This window comes from Plectrocnemia conspersa, unplaced genomic scaffold (genome assembly GCF_051122295.1).
Source record: "Plectrocnemia conspersa isolate PC_06_02 unplaced genomic scaffold, ASM5112229v1 ptg000014l, whole genome shotgun sequence".
NCBI lineage: Eukaryota > Metazoa > Arthropoda > Insecta > Trichoptera > Polycentropodidae > Plectrocnemia > Plectrocnemia conspersa.
Window position 1 is genome coordinate 1,419,971 of NW_028277178.1, and position 20,619 is coordinate 1,440,589.

The window sequence follows — 20,619 nt, forward strand, 5'->3', positions numbered from 1 at the left end:
TATCCCAGAAACGATAAAAATTGACAAACACAAAGGTTAATATTGAATTTGAACGTAGGCCATTTAGGTATTAGTCACCACTAGTCATGTTAATTGTATGACAAGCTAAGTTATCATCATCATCATCCACGGATTTTATTAAAATATCATTATCGTATATTATTAATAAGTGATATTGATATAGAGAACGACTTTTAAATGTTATAAAATTCGAACATCTTAATTGCAGACATACATATATTATAAGTATTCAAAACACCAAATAAAATGCTTCTGGGCTTTGTATCCCTATTCTCTGAATAAAAATTCGTATGTATTATATATAATAGTTATATGTAGTTTCTAACTTTCTTGATGCAACCATTTTGAGCGATATTGCATATAGTACGGTTCTCAGCACACTACCCTGTCGCATTCCAATTGAAATATTCTTCAATTTGCGAACAGATGTGAAACGCTAATGAAAAATACAGCGCATTATCCCGGGTTTACACGTTTCAATAAGCTTCTGGATCCCCGGAACCCCGTAACGAAAATTGTCTCGTAAGTCATGCGAAATCGCGTCGGAGGTCTCATCCAGGCCATCACCGGCACCATTACGCTCTCACAATGGCCGACACTTGGCAAATGGCCGCCGTTCGGCACAACATTTGCCTGGCTAATGAGCATCCTCTTTCTGTTTTTTTTTTATATTCGCCCACCCTTTGTGTGCCATAATTTTTCAATATAATTCAAACGACGGCGCCCCTAATTGCGCCAGCCCGCTGCCGCTGCAGCGGCGCTGTAATTGCAGCGATCTTTTATTTTTCATTATTCCGCGATATCAATTCGAGCTCATTAACGACCTCGTTATATCGCGCCGTTATATTATTCGAAAGTTATTAACGGCGGCGAAAAACTATTAGCCGCCGCGGCGTTATCGCCGTCAATAAATTATGAAACGAAAACGCGAAATTCGAACTCGGAACACAGACCGAATGATAAATTGTTTTGTGTTTTTTACACGGTGAAAAGTCAGGGATAGAAAACTTTTTTGTTTTCGCGTTGTTCTATCGTAAATAATCTACCAAATTTTAAAATTTTATGTTAGGAATACAATTTTATGTTCCTTTTATTTGTGTGATATACACTTATATTATATTATTTATGAGATTTTACTGAATCGAATATTGCTAAGCATTAGTCCAAAAATCTCATTCGTACAATTTTATGATAATATATTTTTATCAGATTTTTATATAAAAAGTAAGTTACAAGTATTTTTAACAATGTATTTTACATTATAATTACAGAAAGTTTCGACAAATCTCAAAATATTTAATTATAGTTTCTTTTGAATACGCAGCTTTTTTAATATTTTGGATGTTTGATTTAAAAAATATATTTAGTGAAAAGCAGAGATTTGATTTTCCTAGACATTGTTTGGATTCAGGGAAAATTTTAATGCTTGTATAAGCAATTTTTAAATTTATTGTATATTAAGAAATGCTGTATCAATATAACAATAAGTTGTTATTATTTGATATGTTAATATGAAATTTTAAATCATAAAAACTCACATTGTAGAATAACTTGTAAGGTAAAAAGCACGATCTAATTTCCATAGCAAAATAAAATCAGATCAATTAAAAATCCAGATAATAATAAAAATACTAAACCGCAAACTTATGGCACTTTTTATACATATTCGAAAACTCGAATAAAATAGTAAAAAACTATAATTTACTTTTTACTTCGTTTGGATTCAGCGAAAGATTTAATAGTTTTACAATTTTTCTCTAAGAAACTTTTTATTAAAATTTAGATAGATTAATAAAAATATGTATCTGTTGTTTTCAATATAAAATAATTAAATTAAATATAACGGTTTTTTGCAATATTTTCATTCATAGGATTAAACAATTTTTTTATTGATTTTTATCAACCTCTATAAAATAAATTTTACAGAGTATGATAAACAGATATATAATTGATATTCCTAAGATATTGAAAATTTATCTTATTTCTCACACACTTTAAAACAAAATAATATATAGCTTTTAAATTTCTAGTTTGTAGTATAATGCTTTAATTACTTAGGGGGCAATTTGGGTCATTTTTATATCCAATTTATTTTTTTAACAATACACACCATGTCTACAAAACATACTCTTATAATTTTTCACTAATTTTACAGCAACTACACGGTAAATTATAAAAAGTTTTACTATGTAGTTATTTACTTTTTGAATGCTTGACGTGCTGGCAAACACTATTTAGTGATAGATAAGTAGATAAATAAGTGTTTTTTATTGACCAGATTTCTTATGTTTATATTATGATTATTGAATATTACCTGCAGCGACCATTTGAAAGATGCAAGGAGTAATTTGAGTGCCAACGTCGTTGATGGCTGTGCAAGATAAAGTTCCAAAGTCCAAATCTGCTATTGGGGTGTATCTAAAATATATATTAAAAAGTTATTTTTTTATTCTTTAGACACAAAGTAGATCAGATATAGTTATAGATGAATCACCTGAGAATACTGACGCTTCCGTTGGATGAATACCTATCGGCTCCTACGTCTAGGGTTTCGCCAGAATTGTTGAACTTCCATTTGAAAGCTCTTGCAGGAGGATCGGCATCCACTTCGCAGGGCACTAAAAGACGCTCGCCTCTCGCTGCTCCAACAGCCAAAGGACCAAATCTTTTACATACAGGTGCAACTATAAATTAAAAAGAGTATAGATATAAATTTTGTTAATTACACTTTAGCCTTAAATTACTCAAAATTAAGATAGCAAATACAATATATACATATATCTATGTTACAGTGAATGTATATTTTTCAGTTAAATTTTCACTAGTATAAATATAATTATACTTACTTTTACCCTTAATTTGACAGTTTTTTAGATCCAAATATAACAAAATAAAATTTTAAAAATTATAGCCGATTTTAGAACTTTCATTAGGTCAAGTTAAATTTGGTTGATTTGTTAAAGTAAAAACTTCTTTAGTGAAAGCGTATTTTTTCGCACTAATATAAATTTTACAGATACAAGTTTTTATATACCAGTCTTTTCTTTGATGTAAAATCACAAAATTATGTTTTAATATTTTTTAACTTATAAAGAATAAGCAAAATTTATTTTTATAAGCTCAAAAATGCACGTTTATGCATATTTAAATAAAAAATACTTATAAGAGGATTAGTCACATTTACTTAAGGAATTGGTAACTGCTATGTTACGTTAAGCCAATTAGTTAAACTTTGGTTCATTTTTTCGATTTAAAAAAATATACCTGTTAATTAAATTTTCAGATAGACTTTAACGACCTTATAATAGCAAAAAAGATATAAATATATGTTATACAATTTTTTTATTGCATTTAACTAAATAAAAAATGTCTACCGCAAAGATTTATTTGCGTGCAATTTTTGACAACAATACAAATAAAATAACTGCTTTCAGTAGAGCTATGCTATTTTTAATAAAAATTATTTTAAAGTTTCACTTAACAGATTTAAACCTTACTGTATATAAAAATATTGTGTACAAAACACTAGTAGGTACCAATATCCTAATATTATAAAGGTTATGTGCAGCTGCTTAGCATTAGATTATTTTATTAAAAAATAGTAATTTTATTTTCATATATATCCCATAAGGAAATAATTGCAAAAGTTTTACTTTTCACATTTTAAAAATATTATTAAAGCGTTAAACACAAAGCTCATTTTAATTTATCAAATTAAAAACGTTCTAATATTCTTAATAATAATTTTTATTGTATTTGTAATAAATATGGTTTTATATTAAATATTTTAGTTAAATTTAGGATTTATTAAAAAAAAAATTAATAATTAAAATAATATTTAAATTGTAGAAGATTCGTTAAGTCATAAAAACTAAAAAGAAATAAATTTTACGATAATAAATTAGCGGTATAACGCTAAAAATTCCTTATTGCCATAATTCATATTTTTAAAACGGGATTTATTTTGTATCTTTACGGTTATGTATAGGTTAAAATTACAACAATGGCTATTTAGAAATCTGCACGTTTGACTTTTAGTTAAACAAAATTTCAGTAAAATCAGCATTTAAAAAATTCCTATATAGGATACTTTAAAAAACATTAATTATCTAATTAATACAACATATAAACAAACTTTTAGAACCATTTTCTTCTATAGAGGATATTCTAAAAACTCTTTTAAATCGTCAGCATGAATTTCGGTCGCTGATCAATGTTTAAATCAATGAAAAATAGGGTCTACCAATAAATTTACGACGTGACACCTTACAGGGTTGATTCGCTGATTATTTATTATTTCAATCAATATTTATTTTCGGCGGAGTAGCGCTACTCTCGTTTTCCACCTGCGCTGGACCCGTGATTTATACATTCGCCGCGTGTATAAACAAAATGAAATATGTGGAAAACGGGAAAGCCACTCACGGAGACCGGCTCTAATCCTCCCTTATCCGAAAACCCACCCCACAAACTACTCCCTCTCTTTCCGGGAAGCCGACCCGTATTCATGAATAATAATTTCGTTCGTTCGTTAATTGAGAATTGATTCGCCGTGTATTTTCTGACGTATTTATCAAGCGAAATGTATACTGTCCGGGAATAGCACGCTCGGGTGGTCCAGGGGCTAATAGGCTCAATCAAAATGTTTATTGTGTAAAAAATAAATTAGATTTATCGTCCATGTGCTCAAATTTGAATATTGAGCAAGTAAGGGAAATAAATTCAGTAAGAATCCTTTTAGGGGTTATATATTTACATTGATTTAGGGAAAATCAAGATTTATATGGATATTTAAGCTCAAGGTAAATGGAATAAAATGTGCCTTATTATTTTCTTGGGATAATTTTAAAGCGTGATGGTTTAATAATATTGACATGGCTTTCAATATCGGTATTGGTTTGAAGAAAATACCGGTATTTTAGAATAAATAATTTTATATAATTCCTGTGTATCAATATATTTTTCTCACAAAGATTGTTTATAGTATAGAAGTAAAAAGTTCATTTTTAAAAAAAGTACAAAAATTATGCATCTTTGTATTTCTTAAGTGTGAATCAGCTGCTCTTCTTATTTTTTTAAGGGTCAACTCAGTATAGCTTAGTAAGAGCTCTGTTAAACTCTCCTTTATTCAAAGTTGGATGCGTTTTGAATAAAGTTCACGATTGAAATGTTTAAAAAAAGTAATTCAATACAGATTAATGTTAATAATTACGCGCCGATCGGCGAGGCGCCGACTGGTGGAAGACGTTATTCAGTAGCGCAGCTAATTAAAAACAATAAGTTTTGAATTTATCTAATCTTATATGTAATTGGCGTCGGTGTAAAGTAAAACGCATGCTGTCGACAATGTTTCCATGCACATGGTTTCATATTTTTATGATTCATCAAAGTCCATAAATTTTTGCAATGGCTTTTACAACCGCACTCGGCCGCGTTGGCGAAGACGCGAAATCGTGAGCGATTATCCGACGTGATTCATGCATGCGAACGTTGGCTTACTACCCCTGCTTTATAGTATAACGGCCTAAATATATTATACTTAGCACACAACCGTATTACAGATATTTACATACATATACACACATATGTATTCAAATACATAGTATCTAGTACGCGTTGAAATAGCTTCGGTAAATCTGTCCTATATTATTTCAATATTTTTTTTCTTCCATTTTATTATTTAAAAAATATTTGTTTCAACTTAAATATATAATAAAAAGAGCGTAGTTTAAATATTATAAAAATCGCAAAGAATAATATATATGTGTACATGTTTTTTTTTTTGTTTTAGGACCGAGCTAGTATACAAATCAGGTGTCAGTGTCGGCTGTCACTGTCGAATGCGAGAGAAACTAAAGGATTAACCATAGTAAGACCAAGCTTCTATCTAAAAAGATATGAAAATAATCCAACTGATTATCTAAGTAAATTTTTTCAAGAACACTTACTAAGAAGGACATCACATAGTGTCTTTATATACTTGCAAAACTTTATACTCTAGAACACAATCTGCGCTACGATCTCGCATACTTTTTTTAACTCTTCATTTTATTATCTTCAATATATTTACAAAGTAGGTAGACATTTAAGTATTTCTAAATTAGATGAACATGATATTTAACTTGTGTGAGTACAACCCATGTTTTATCGTCCAAGTACTGAGAAATTACCTAGAAGCTTGGCAGACGTATTATGCTAACTAAATTTATATAGTGTAAGATACATCAAACGGAGCAATACACTTTTATAAAACGGATGCTCTTAGAGCTTTAAATTGGCAACTGTGTTCGTCTGTGTTTGTTCTGCATTTTTCTAAGATATAACAAGACTGACGTGAAGTATATTTTAATCACTCAAAAGAAAAAAAATGCGATATTTATATTCCTTCAGCACATTTATATTTATATAATATTCATAGATATTTTTTTAATCTATAAAATGAATAAACTGTTGTATCATAAATTCCAATTAATTAAATACAATTTTATCAACAATTGATATAATTAATTATTCTTATAATACATCACGAATAAGAATAATTATTTATCAGTCTTTCACGGTATTCCTCGTATTTGCTAATTAATAATCCAATGCCGCCTACAATATCTTTTCATAATATTATTAATTAAATGAATACATTGAATTAATGAATACATATATGGGCATTAATTATTAAAATACTTACATTTAACTCTCAGGATTAGCTCGTCGCTGATGGTCTCTCCTTCAGGATTAGTCGCAGAACAGGAATAACTTCCACCGCTGTATCTAGTAACTTTTTGAAGAACTAAACTTTGATTGCTTCGAACCACTCGAGCGGAAGTATTGTGACTCACTACGACTCCCTGGAAAAATGTGTATAATTAGTCATTAATATATTAAAAAATTGTTCGAATATTTCATTAAAATTTATGTAAATAATTGATTATATCCGTATTATGTTATAATATAATAACTTTTAAAGACACTATAGTATATCTTGTGATCACGAGCTTTAATTCTCTGAAGAGCATTTCTGGGAGTCTTTTAAAGTAAAGGCTTTTTTATGTAAGCTGACCAATCAAGAGCAGAGCTCCAGCGACTGGTCCTCTAAAAACGCACATATTTTCACTGAGACAGGTTCTTCAATAACGGTATGAAAAATCAAAATATCTAAGACTAAAACCCAGGTAGGCTGTCGATAGACCTGAATCAAAATTCCGCCATTGGGGCAATTAAACTGATACTATATTATTCATATTTTTTAGGTTTCATTGTAAAGAGTTAACGAACAAAATTTGTCTGATTTTTATTAATGGGACATTCCTTCTCTCAGGTTTATACAATTTTGTCTGTGTGATACATGTTGGCCGCCACTTTTTTTTGTTTTAAAATAAATTTTTATACACATTAATGATTATAAATACGCTTTTTTGTCAGAAAAAATATTTACATTTTTAAACTTGTTCAAGTCTTTGAATTCGGGTATGACTAATTCCGGGTTAAATATTTTTGTATTGAGAAATAATAATCAAATCTTAGATACATTTTATAATAATGATTACTACAAGATGGAATTGATTCTAAATTGTTCTGGTTTATTAATATGTTTAAAGTTCATTAATAAGATCATTAACTCGAATAATAAGTTAAGGAAGAACATTAAAAAAAACAGGTTTCGAGAGCTAAGTGCAAATTTATGAGCGCAAGTGGGTAGTACGCATTTATGAGTTCATAATGCAAAATATCAGCCTGAAGACTCGACATCGCTTATTTACAATTTTAAAGGATTATAATTAAAATATTCTTGGAATTTTTACTACATATCTATTGAGAATATAAAAATAATGAGAACACTTTAATTACATTGTATTCCATTTCTTATAATAAATATAAAATTATTAGAATTATTAAAGCATTTCATTTAAAAAAGTACATCAAAAATTTTTATTATTTGACTCTTTGAAGAAGTTGAAATACGTGAACCTTTGATGTTACGAAAAAATAAAAATATATAATCTTATGTATGTTCCTAAATTTATGAAAATAAAATTACAGCAAATTTTATATTAAATAATAAATTTATATAAAAAAGCACTTATTTCCCGAGAAAAAAGTAATCAAAATTAATTGTGAATAATACAATCATATAAAATATCTATTATATCATATTATTTTACTCTAAATAGTGACTTTTATTAATATCATTTTTATATTTTATAGTTTTCTTTTTTATTATTTTTTTGATAATCATAAAATAATTAAACAAAACATTCCAAAAACTCAATTTTAATTGTATAAAAATTGACAAGACAGAAAATGACAGTTGATACACTTGTTTATTTTTATTAAGACTAAATTTTTATAATTAAAAAAACATTAAAATGCATTGCAATAGTTTTTTAGTGTTTTTGAATTATTTAACAGGCTTTGCCTTTAAAAATAAAAAAAACATACGGAATAAAAATAAATAAATAAATATAAATACAGCAAAATTACTGAGAGAAATGAAAGAACTTTTTTATGGGCATCAGCACCGAAAGTTTAATTTTTATATACGTTGACTATAAATAGAAATAACACAAATCCAACAAAATAATCATAAAAAATTTCAAAAATTCAATTTAAATAGTGAAAAAAATATTAGTATAGATAAATATTTTTATATTTTATAATGACAACTTAATTAATATAATTAAAATAGCATTTTATTATTATCTACAAGTTTTAAAATTATTTTCAAGATTTCATTCGAAAATTTGGTTTTTATCAGGCGCGTATGGTGAGATACTTTCGTGCATTCCGCATACCCTTATCTCTCACACACTCTTGTCACTTAATACGCTCACTCGCGTGTTAAGTGACAAGATCTCACTCTACGCGCCTGGTTTTAATAAAACAAAAATATAATAATAAAACAAAATTACTGTCAGAAAATAACATTTTTATTACTCTTTTATGGGCATCAAAACCGAAAATTTATTTTTTACATACGTTGACTATAAATAGAAATACTATCAAAGCCAACAATTTAATTTTAGTTTTTCCAGAATGTAAAATTGATTGTAATAAAAAATGACAAAAAAATTAAAAAATTAGAAAAAATAATTTTACAATAAAAATTGCATTAAGCACTATCTTTGTACTAAAAATATGTTATAAAATATATAAACATTTTTAATAATTTATATACACATTTAATAAGATTAATAAAAATATAATAATAATGCCACTATTAAACTATATACAATTTTGCAACTCATTTATCGGGTTCTACACCAAAAATTACGTATTTATTCACGTTGATGTTAAAATAATTAATAAATGATATAAATAAATAAAAATAAATTGAATAATTAATATTATTATAATAAAAAAAAATTGTAATAATAAATACACTTATCATTATATTGTATTTTATTTTAATTTTTCATTGAAGTGGAATAGTTTTATTGATTAAAGCTTAATTTATAGAATTGCAATGCCATTAAAATAGCATGTTTAAGTTTTAATTATATTTGACATTAAATAAGAATTCGCATTCAAGATTAACGAACCAATTATGAAATGTAATATAAGAGCAATTAAATAGCATTATGAATTAAAATAAGAAATTTACGGTTAAAAAACTTTTAAGAGTTTCTCATTAGATTGTAAGAGTATTAAATTAATTGAATTGCGATTCCATTTTAATGCATTTTAATGGTATCTTCAAGTTGTGCAATTTTTAACTAATTTACTTTTATATTAATTTTATTATTTATAACATAATATATAGAATAAAAAATACATTGTGCATTCTTTGTTTTAAAATTCTAAAAGACGGACACTTTCACTGAAAATGTATTTTTTATGTAAGTTGACTTTCAATAAGAGTATTTGTCAGATTCAATTCAAAAGCAATAGAAAGTTACTACTTCTTCAATACCATTTATGATTTATTTGGGTCACCTATATGTAGTGAATATCGATAAATATTTTAAATTATATATCCTACTAAACTTTGAATGCAGAATATTGCCTAAAAATATGTTTAAATAGAACTACATAAAATGATGAAAAATATTTATTAGTAAATATTTAGTAACTTAATTAATTCGCGTAGTGGGAATCGCTGACCTAAATTAACGTTCGTTTGGCTTGAATTACGAAAATAAATAAAAGCAACCTTGTTAAAAGTTGTAATTCGATATTGACCTACTCAATAAAATGAATATTTGTATTTGCTTGGGATGCCTTGATAAAAAGCAATCAATATAAACCTCTCAGAGCGTATGCTCTCGATACGTTTCATTTTGGTATCGATGTTTTATGCGTATTTACGTTTCGTAGGCTTTTCCAGGCATTGGTTTTCAACGGTTATGAAGCAGCAATTGACTTTTCTTTTATGTACAAGCCCACTTTCATTACCGAGCACAAAGAGAGCGAGAGGGAAAAGTCATTTCATAAGCCGACGTTTTCTTCAATCAAAATATTCCTTCGAAGCACGTTTATAATAAATATGGATGTGTATTCAAGAAATGCCGCTTCTCTTCTCTTGTTATAACCTTAATAATGTATTACATCTTTGATTTCGTACGAATCTATACGCATTTCATTAGTATGCTTCATCCTGTTATCACACATTTATTTTTATACTTTTGTAAATAAAATATTTTTTGTCACTTGTCTTTACATATTGCAGTAGCACGTAATTGGTTGTTTGCACGTAGCTGTTCAGCTCAAATGGCAGCAAGAATGACATTTACAAATGTCACCGTTTAGGAAGAGTTCTTGTGACAGATGGACAGACAGAAATATTTATTTTAAAAACTGAAAAAATAGCTTTTAGTGTAACAATATGAAATCCAATTAATAACACTTTAACTATTAAAGCTCTGTAAGATTTCATTATTTTTTGTTGTTCGTATTAGTTTTGTGACAACCATTAGTCGACGGTTTGTCCATGAAAAAAAACTCCATGTATATTCGCGTTAAAAGCGCAATAAACAAAGTATCATTTCTTCTCAGAAAGTACATTTTTACGATCAGATATTCAAGGGATTAGATAAATGCACTGTTATAATCATCACAAATACAAATGCTATTGTAAAATATTTAAAAACGCAGCAAATAAAATGTGCTGTTCGCAAATTCTCACATGCTTAAACCTCGATGGTTACTAAAATATTTTAATAAGAAAATAAACAGGAAAATAATCGAATTAAACCCATAAATGGCCGTCACATAAAATGTATGTAAGAAAAGAAATTTCTTCTAGTCAGACCAAATATATATACGTAAGTGCATACATAGTGCATATTACGCATCTCTGTTCGTATTTTTTTCACTCGGAAGTGACTGACATTAAAAATAAGGAATTTTGAAAACTATTGAGGGAGACTTAATATATTAGAAAAGCAGCTGCTTCCCTTTTCACGTAAACTTGGTTGAGCTTCAACGTTAAAAGTACATATTTGGAGATGATTGAGTTACGAGACGTAACATCACTTAAATATAATATTGCCTTCATTTAATTAAAAAACATTAAATAAGTGAAAGTACTTTTATAAATTATATAGTAGGAGTGGCAAATAAGATTTTTTACTAAATACATATAAAAAAATACAAAAATACTTATTTGCACTGCACTTAAAAGCAACTTATTTTTGCGGCAAAAAGCTCAATCCCACGACTCAATAGAGGCTATTTCCCGATCTCGAATCTCGTTCCTTTTCACCTGAACCCGCCACAAATCTGCCCCCTCGTTTCGTTTAATTTTCAGTACAATTTGTGTCCGCCGCAAAGCGAGACCGTTTCCTTTTCGCCAGTTTCGCCGCGGGATTTTCCTTTCACTTCTCCGCTTTCCCGAGTCCGAGGCTTTCCCGGGACTTTTATCCGCGGTTTTGATTCGCAGCTCGGTAAATTGGTTTTTCCACGTAGTACCTACGTGGGTCGTTCGAAAAGTTCACCGACTTTATTTTATTTTTGTCGCCTTTGAAGTACAATTACACGAGAGCGGTACCACATTGAATTTCCCTGAATGTGTTTCATTTATGATCGAAAAAAAATATATTTTCAAATATATTTTCTTTTTACACCATTGAGATAAGAAATACTATTTTCTGTACATAATGTTGTAACTAAGAAGGTGTAACATACGCGAAGGTAGAAAATAGCAATCTAATCTTAAACTATCAATAAACAGCAAAATCAAGATATACAACTAAATTATATAATGCATATCATAGAACTTTGAAAATGTGCCAAACTATGCCACATTAAAACGATTAAAAGATTTTAAAATTAAGTACTATGAAAGCAGTTCGTGATTAAGATGTCAAAGACGTCACTAGTAAAACTTATGAAACAATTTACTGTTAATACGAGACGCGGCTAACAGCACGTCAACATCGAGGCAGCTAATTTCGTAAATGTGAACAATTTGAAAAAAGAGATTAATCTTCTTTGGTAGTCATTGAAGACTAAGAAACACTCCAAAACTAAGTTACTAGCAAAGCTAAAGAGGATAACGTTTGAATTTATTCGTTTATATGCAATTAGATTGATATTGTGTCGACATAATTTTTTTCATTAGAGGACCATTCATGTATTTTTTTAAATATTAAATGTACCGCAGTCTTTAGAAGTAAGAGCAAGTAAAGTTCGTTAACTTTTTGAACAAGCTGTTTGTATAATAATTTTCGTGGATAGGTAATCGACTGAATTCACCGCCTGAGTTTCCTTCGGATTGCATCTCGTTAAATTGAAACGCCGCCAATTAATAAATCTCTTTGAAGTCCTCCAAAATACAATATCAATTATTATCGTTCTGCTCGGTGCCATTGTGACGGATTTAATTCGATTTATAACCAAGGGATGGATCTCGCCACTCAAAGTCTTACCTTGTGCCTATCTGAGATAATTAATTTATTGTAGCGTTCATTCGACTTCAATTACATTTAATTTATAAAAAAAACAACATTGCTTATTGTATAATTGCTATTTATTTATTTAGCAATTGCTGAATTAATTTATTATTTATTTATCTAGTGATTTCTATATACCTGGAAAGTAGATATTTATCCACTTAAATCGGAAGCAATTAAAAATGATTTACAGTAAGATATTTATTAAAAGTTCAAAATATATATTAAGCTAAAAAATGATTTGTTTAACTCAAAAATATATACATATGTTTAACTAACTTGTATTGTTAATTATAATTAGTGGTCAAAAAAATCAATAAGCATCACAATTTATAGTATTTTAATTAACTATTTTAATTTGTCTTTTCCAATATCATTATCTACAACACAAAATTCCTATAAACTAACTTAACTTTTTCAGTTGATTTTTTGCTACTCCTATAAGTCAATGATATTTAAAGAAAGGAATAATTCACAGTGTAGAGTCAATTATATTTCAAATTTATCCTGCTTTTTTATTAGGTAAAGTATTAAAAAAATTGCTTTGCAAAATTATTATTAATCTCTCTAAAATATTCTGCTACTTTGTTGTTATTTAAATAAAAATAATGCCTAAAAGTTCTAAATATAATAAAATTTAATTTTGCAAGAATTTCATCCATTCTTGATTTAAATTTTTTATGTTACCTCTTATCATCAAATTTAATACTTTCACTATAGTTTTTTATATGCTAGCTCTCTAAAATGATAGCTATAACACTGCTTAAACCCTAAATATCAGCCGATTATAAAATTTTTTAAATACCTTTGACTAAATCATAAGTATAATAGAAAAAACTTTACTGTGAGAATAAACTTTTGGCAAATACGCGTTAAAAGCGCAATAAAGCAAAATAATATTAGTCTTTACGACTCGTAAAGACTAATATTCATCATAACGACCACTTGCCGTAGCCATTGCAGCCCCTTATTATTAGCTATAAAGCACACGATACGGATACACGTTCGATATACTTTTTTTCAGGATTACCTGAGAATTTCTGGTTAGGAATAGGGGACGTCATTTTTGATTTTACCAGAGAGAGGGGGACAAAAGTTGGCCAGTCAGTGATTGTTTATTTTTAATATTTTGATTTCATTAAAATTCATAGTAATTCATTTAAATTCAATGAAGAGGGGGGGGGGAAGTGCTCACATTTTCACCTACTTATGAACCCTATTATAAATATGATGTAGCTGCTATAAATTACACATCACGATTTTTTTTCAATTGATTTGAAAGCATTTTATTGCACGTTGAAAGAGTTAATTCAAAAATGGATGCTAGATATAAAAAATGTTGATTTTGCACTTTGGGTTCGTGTACTTGACTAAAATTATTGGCCTGAAGATATTGATGTTTATTTGGTATTTTGAGAGATGAAATTTAGGAGCAAGTCAATCAGACTACCATAAATGAAAGATAAATGATTCGTGGATTTAGCGAATATATTCTCAAAAAGACATCCTGAAAAATATTGCGTTTGATATGTACTTTGACTCTTATTCCTATTTTGTTAATTTAACGTGAACCAGGGTTTCCACAAATGAATCTTATCATTACCCCAATAAGAGATTTGTTCAAGATTAATTTAGTTTCGGCACTTTTGTTCAACAAACTCGTCGAACCACCGTTGCTACTTATCGGTTCTTCAAAATAGGTAAATCTGTGGTTTTTCAGATTTCATTCAGCCATAAACACCAACACTAAAAAATGAAATCGAGAAGATTTGTCAGACGAGAATGGGACAAAACTTTGGAAATCACTATAAACTTGTATTCAAGGGACATGAGGTTTTACAGTTTTATTTTACATTTGTTCGTGTAGTGACCAGACGCAGATGACCACATTTGAATGGATCTTTGTATCAAAACTTGCGTTAATTTACTGTGACCAAAATGATCATCCATCAACAAGGAAACCACACACAAAAGCCCTCGTTACGATCAGAATAACTCGAGTGTTGTTCTTATTGTAAACATTCGCTATATTTATTTGTTGCGAAACGGTCACGGATATAATAAATCACCGGATCCACAAGATTCCTGCTGCAATGAAATACGATCTTGGACAATACCCATCAAGCGAACGTCGCTTTCTAAAGGCGTATACCTATTTCGCCGTTCTAATAAGCAACTGCACCGATTGGATGGATGATCGTTGCATAATTGCGTTTGTTCAGCAAGATTTGCAGCCCTGGATACTTAAGTCTGGACTCCAATGAGGAGAATGCAGTCATGAGCAGCAACTCGATGACTCAGGCAGACACTCGAAGAAACCAGCATACACCCGCTATACGATCTTGGACTCAAACATATCACCGCCAGCTTCTCTACCACCGTTGGGAGAATATACTGTCGCTGGTACACCAATCAGAACTGTGAGGATCGTCCACTGACATCATCCCTCCGCCAGCTCCTCCACCACCACTCGAGAAAACATCTCGCCATTTATCGTCTGTCGCAACATATGTAAATATAATGTTAAAAAACTAGATTCCACTGGCTATGAAGTCACACCCCTAGGGTTCCTAAACCTTAAATTCGTTTAACTTAAGATTTGACATTTCTAAAGTAAAAAAAAATATGATAAATTTTGTCTATTTTTTATGTGCTTTGTGGCATAGGAAAAGCTATTTTAAATTTCATTAAATGATATTTGAAATAATTTTCCATAGTAAAAGGATTGACAAGAAGTGAGTTCCTGCACCTTTTTTGTTTAAGAAAAAGCCCTGTATTTACCGAAAAATCGCAGAATATCCTTGAAAAATTGAGCTCCGAAGTGTATCGTCTGAATCGATAAAGGACTCGCCCCAACGCCACATGATCAATGTTAATATAATGATCGTGACGTGAAACATTGATTTTTGGCCAGCAACGCCAACTTTACGTCACATGATTAATATATTAACCAATGACATACCTCGGTAACGTATTAAAGTGGGAAAGGTGATAATTAAGGATAGAATTTAAATTCGGTAGTTAATATATTAACAGCTTTCGGGCTTTGCCCTATAAAGGATTATTTGTATATAAAAAATTAAGGCGTGATCAACAGTTTAGAACAGAACTAACTCTGTTAAGGGATATTTTTAATTAGTTATTCACACAGCCAGGAAATTGCTGAGCGTTACTAAATGCGTCGATAATACTTGGTTATTAAGTATTATACAAACCACGCATCAAAGAGAGTTGTAGCAATATGATGAAAAATATTAGCTCAACCGTCTTATCTGATAATTTTCATATTTTACTGCTTAAATAAAATTATTAAAATACACATTTCTTTCTTAGCAACTTTACGAATATGAGTTATTTCTCCTAAAATCATTATGTATTATTCATTACTCTAATATTATTTATATTTTCTACCTTTATATATAAGCATACGCTTCAAGAAAAAAACACGTCAGCTCAAATATTATATCTTCACTCATATTTTCCGCAATACAGATGTCACAAAAGAGTGCTTTTTTGCCACACTTAAGGCCGTTTTCCTGTTTTATTGTTGCCCGCCTAATATAGTCAAATAAAACACGACGCAGAGCCTACAGCAAAAAGTATGCCTTGAAAAAAAATGTATATAAATCTCTGGCGGCGGGTCGTACGTTTTTGACCTACAATGCGAAAAAGTAATCAGCGCCGGGGCATATCGGGTCATGAGTCGCACAAAAGAATGATTGATTGAACTTTCTTTTCTTACCACCTACTAGTGACTTAGGTCCTCTCTGGGAATAAAAGCCGACGTGTGTTGGCCCAATTGCAACATGCGATTGCCGTGACAGGGTCATAATTGTGGCCTTTGGACCGCCACCACAATAAAGTCAAACACTTGTGAAAGAAATTGAGCTAGCGCAATTTGCAGATTAAATCAAATTTAGGAAATTGAAAGAACAAAATGGGATTTTATAACCGTACTTAGCTGCCATGTACAAAATTGAATTTTTGCACCCATAATTATATTTTTATTTGTGACACACATCCTTTTTTTTCAGTCATCATTTATTTAATTGAAAATTCTACCACTGAACCCGAATGTTGCAGTAGCGCATCTCTGTGTAATCAAATTCTCATTTTTTCGTTAAATTTTTGCACATAGCAGGCAATAGCGAAATTTTTCATAACAAGCCAGGTCAAATAACACATTTCAGGCTTTGTAATCAAATGTCAGGCTCCCCTAGTACCGCGAATACATTACCGGCTGCGCATCGCTTTCGCATTAAACGAAATTGCTTCCACCCCTCGTAGCTTTCGTTCTTAAAAGGTGTTCGGGGATCAAACTTACATTCTCCGACTTATATGCGCTACGTAATCTGTCGTAACTCTTTCACTTTTGAATCCAAAACTGAGAAAAATAACTAAAACGCCGCAGAAGTAATATTCTGCTTATAAAGTAACATTATTGAAAGAAAAATTATATCAATACTAATCTATATTAAAAAATAAAGCATCTGAGAATGTTACCCTAAATATATGCCTGAATGAGAGCATTCCAAACCTTCTAAAATTGTTGTAAATTATTTAAACACGGCCTAACCTTAAAAGCAATTTATTGTTTTTGCTTGTTTTGTTTAAGAGTTGTTTTAAACGATCAATATAAAACACAGCTTCAAAACCAAAAAATTATTGTACTAGCTTCATTATTCAGTAAACCAAGTATTTAATATTTATTTAAAGAAAAAGATACAGATAATAACTGGTGACTCACTAGCGTTTAAAGGGTTGATGTTGGTATTAGGATTTTGTTAATTTTTATGGTACGATTTAATTAAAAGGATAGGAATCGTTAAAATGAATTGATGGTAATTAAATAAAAACAATACAGACTTTAAAAACATATATTGTAAAAAAAATTGTATTGATTGCTTAAATTGTTTAACACTAATATCAGTAAATGTTTGGAAACTTGAACTTGAAGCAATCACTACTATTAAAATGAATATATAAATTACATCGTACTGATAAAAAAACTTGTATGTAGTCTGTCTTTTTTATATATTGTAAATCCGAAACGAAACTATTAATATTTTTATTAATTACATAAAATTTTAGATATTTTCATGGCGCAAAATTGCAAGTACATAATTTGATCAACGTAAAAATTTCAGTATATGAAAAATTTAGTCACAGAATAAAACTACGAGAATAGTTGATCGCGAAAGCTTTTACCCGTCCGTAATTTGAATGTCACTTCAATTCGTTAAAGTTAACTTTAGCTTTCGCTCCGTATTAAGTTGCGGATTCGTTTTGCGATAACTCTATTTTGGATCAGATACGTAAAATAGAACATTGATGTATTTTTTGCCCTAAGAAAATATATTATTAAGAGCGATTTTCAAGGTCGACGCAACCTTCGAGCAGTTCACTCAATATATATATTTGTTTTCAGCTTATACTTACGCATATTTGAATAGGCAAAAATAGCAGATCGATAGATTACAAAAAGAGTGTTTTTTATATAGCAAAAAAATATGTTAACCACAATGGCGAACTTGAACTTTGAAATACAAAACACTTGTAAATAATATAATCTTATACGCTATAAATGTATATCTACGTAAACAATTTTTTTGTTGTGGATGGAATACAAATATGTTTTGATTCTACTATATGTAATCTATGATAGTGAAATCATAATACGCACTTTATTTAATTATCTCGATTAAATTAAGATATTAATGATAAAAATAATATAAATTTAATAAAATAAACATTAAATAAAGCAAAGTGCAATGCCAGCGTATTAAGAAACTGGATAGCGACAGCCATAAGCCAGTTGGCTAGTGCAGATACCTTGGCTTTAACTGATATCAAAAGAGGACGCGATCGTGACTCTCTTAAAACAACATTTTTTAAACTTTTCGAGCTAAGAGGTAGTATTTGGTTATTTTGAGATTACAAATTATCGAATGAAACATATCTAAACCGAATTTTGACCAATAGAAGAGCGCAAAAAACAATTATCCCTTTTCAGAAGTCAAAAATCCACGTCAAAAGCAATAAAATCGTGCCGTCGCCGTCGCAGTGGGAACGTTGGTTACCAACACTAAAGAGAAAATGGTCGACTTTAACCCATCTCCATAATGAATCTGAATCACTCTGTAGTTTTCTTTCGACGAGTAGGTCGATTTTTTACGACTCCGACTCCGCTTAAATTGCTCCAACTCCGACTCCATAGCCTTGCTATATATAATAAATATAATTTTACTAATTGTTTTAGTGAAATCATATGTAAAAAAATTTTCAATGAAAGATATATTTTAATATTTTTCAACCCCCATTTTCCAAGATGCCAGTGGCGGCACGCAACTAACGAGAAAAGTTTTCGCGAGCTCAAGTCCCGCGCACCGTCGGATTCTATTTACCCCATAAAGTTTAGAGACGTTTTAGTAACAACATCCTAAAACAACAATAATAATGGAAGGAAACAATAAACTTAATTTAACCGACGGTTTTGCGGCGCTCCTTTTATAAATAACGCAATGGAAACGCGTCTCAGCCACCACCCGTTTTGTGTAACAATGGGAATCGCTTAAATGATTGCTATTGTTTATTACGAGTACGCTCTGTCGAACGTGGTGAGTGAAGATTGCTTTCATGTTGTTGTGAATTAAAAATATTTGTATGCCTAATTATTAAAGGCTTTGTAATTATTTGCTGACAATGGGAAGGTTCATTAAATGACAAAGTTTAATTTTTGTTTTATTTTTTGTGGAATATAAATTTATAATTACTATATCTTCGCCATAGATTTAGAATTGAGAGTGCTAAAGTAGCACTGTTTCATCGCAGGAAAAAATTGAGAAACTTTGCTATATATCAATGATATTTATATTTTAAGAAATACTGCCCTATCGATGTAGGCGGATGACACAGCCATCATAACTAGTTATTTAGAGCAAAAACCAAATTCAACTAAGTTATAAATATCTTTAAAAATGTTTAATAGTCATTTTATTAGAAATATAAAATATAAATGAAGCAAGAAACAACTTAAACAATATTTTTTAAAACACAGTTTGCCTCGATTACTTTAAAGTGAACAAGGAAACTGCATTTAATAAAAAGTGAACCTCAAATACATGTTTATACATCTAGATAAGTCTAAATTTACTATAATATAAACATATCCCAGAACTCCTAAAGTCCAAAGAGCTTTCTATCATTGCGATTCTAAAACCGATATTTAAAATATAAAGCGCATTACAAAACAATTCTATATAAACGGCTTAATATACCGGTAATAATATGCGCTTGCTAGGTGTGGAGTAACAATAGTAATTAAAATTTTATCCACAACTTCTCTATTTCTCTCACCACATGCACATTAAAAATAATTCTATTTTAAACATAAGTTTTGCTTGTAGGGATAGTTAGCCTTGCCTGTCGTCTTAGGCTCTCAGACCGCGGAAAACTCGGCGGGGACTTAAAATATTTAACGTCGGTTCATTTTTCCCAGAAGACACTCAGAAGCAACTTCACCGCAAGGCCGCAAAGGCCAATAAAACTTTTTTCCTTCGTACCCCCTTGGGTTCGGGGGGCAAAAACTCTTTATTTGTGAACCAAAAAAAGTATTATACTCAGGCGCACGCGGGGTTGTTTGCGAGATCGCGGCTATAAATAAGATTTTGATGTTTTTATTAAGCGGGTCGGTGGGTAAAAGTGTCCGCGT

The 20,619-nt window shown here is 29.8% G+C and overlaps 1 protein-coding gene across 1 annotated transcript in view; it reads right to left on the reverse strand.

The window, feature by feature from the left end:
• The window catches only part of LOC148225949 (kin of IRRE-like protein 1), a 152,843-nt gene that overhangs the window by 22,064 nt on the left and 110,160 nt on the right, over positions 1-20,619 (reverse strand). The window contains exons 10-12 of the mRNA XM_088203691.1: positions 6,707-6,866; positions 2,516-2,705; positions 2,336-2,439 (exon numbers count right to left, since the gene is read on the reverse strand). Of these exons, the coding sequence (XP_088059817.1) occupies positions 2,336-2,439; positions 2,516-2,705; positions 6,707-6,866 (454 nt within the window). The remainder of the gene's footprint in view (positions 1-2,335; positions 2,440-2,515; positions 2,706-6,706; positions 6,867-20,619) is intronic.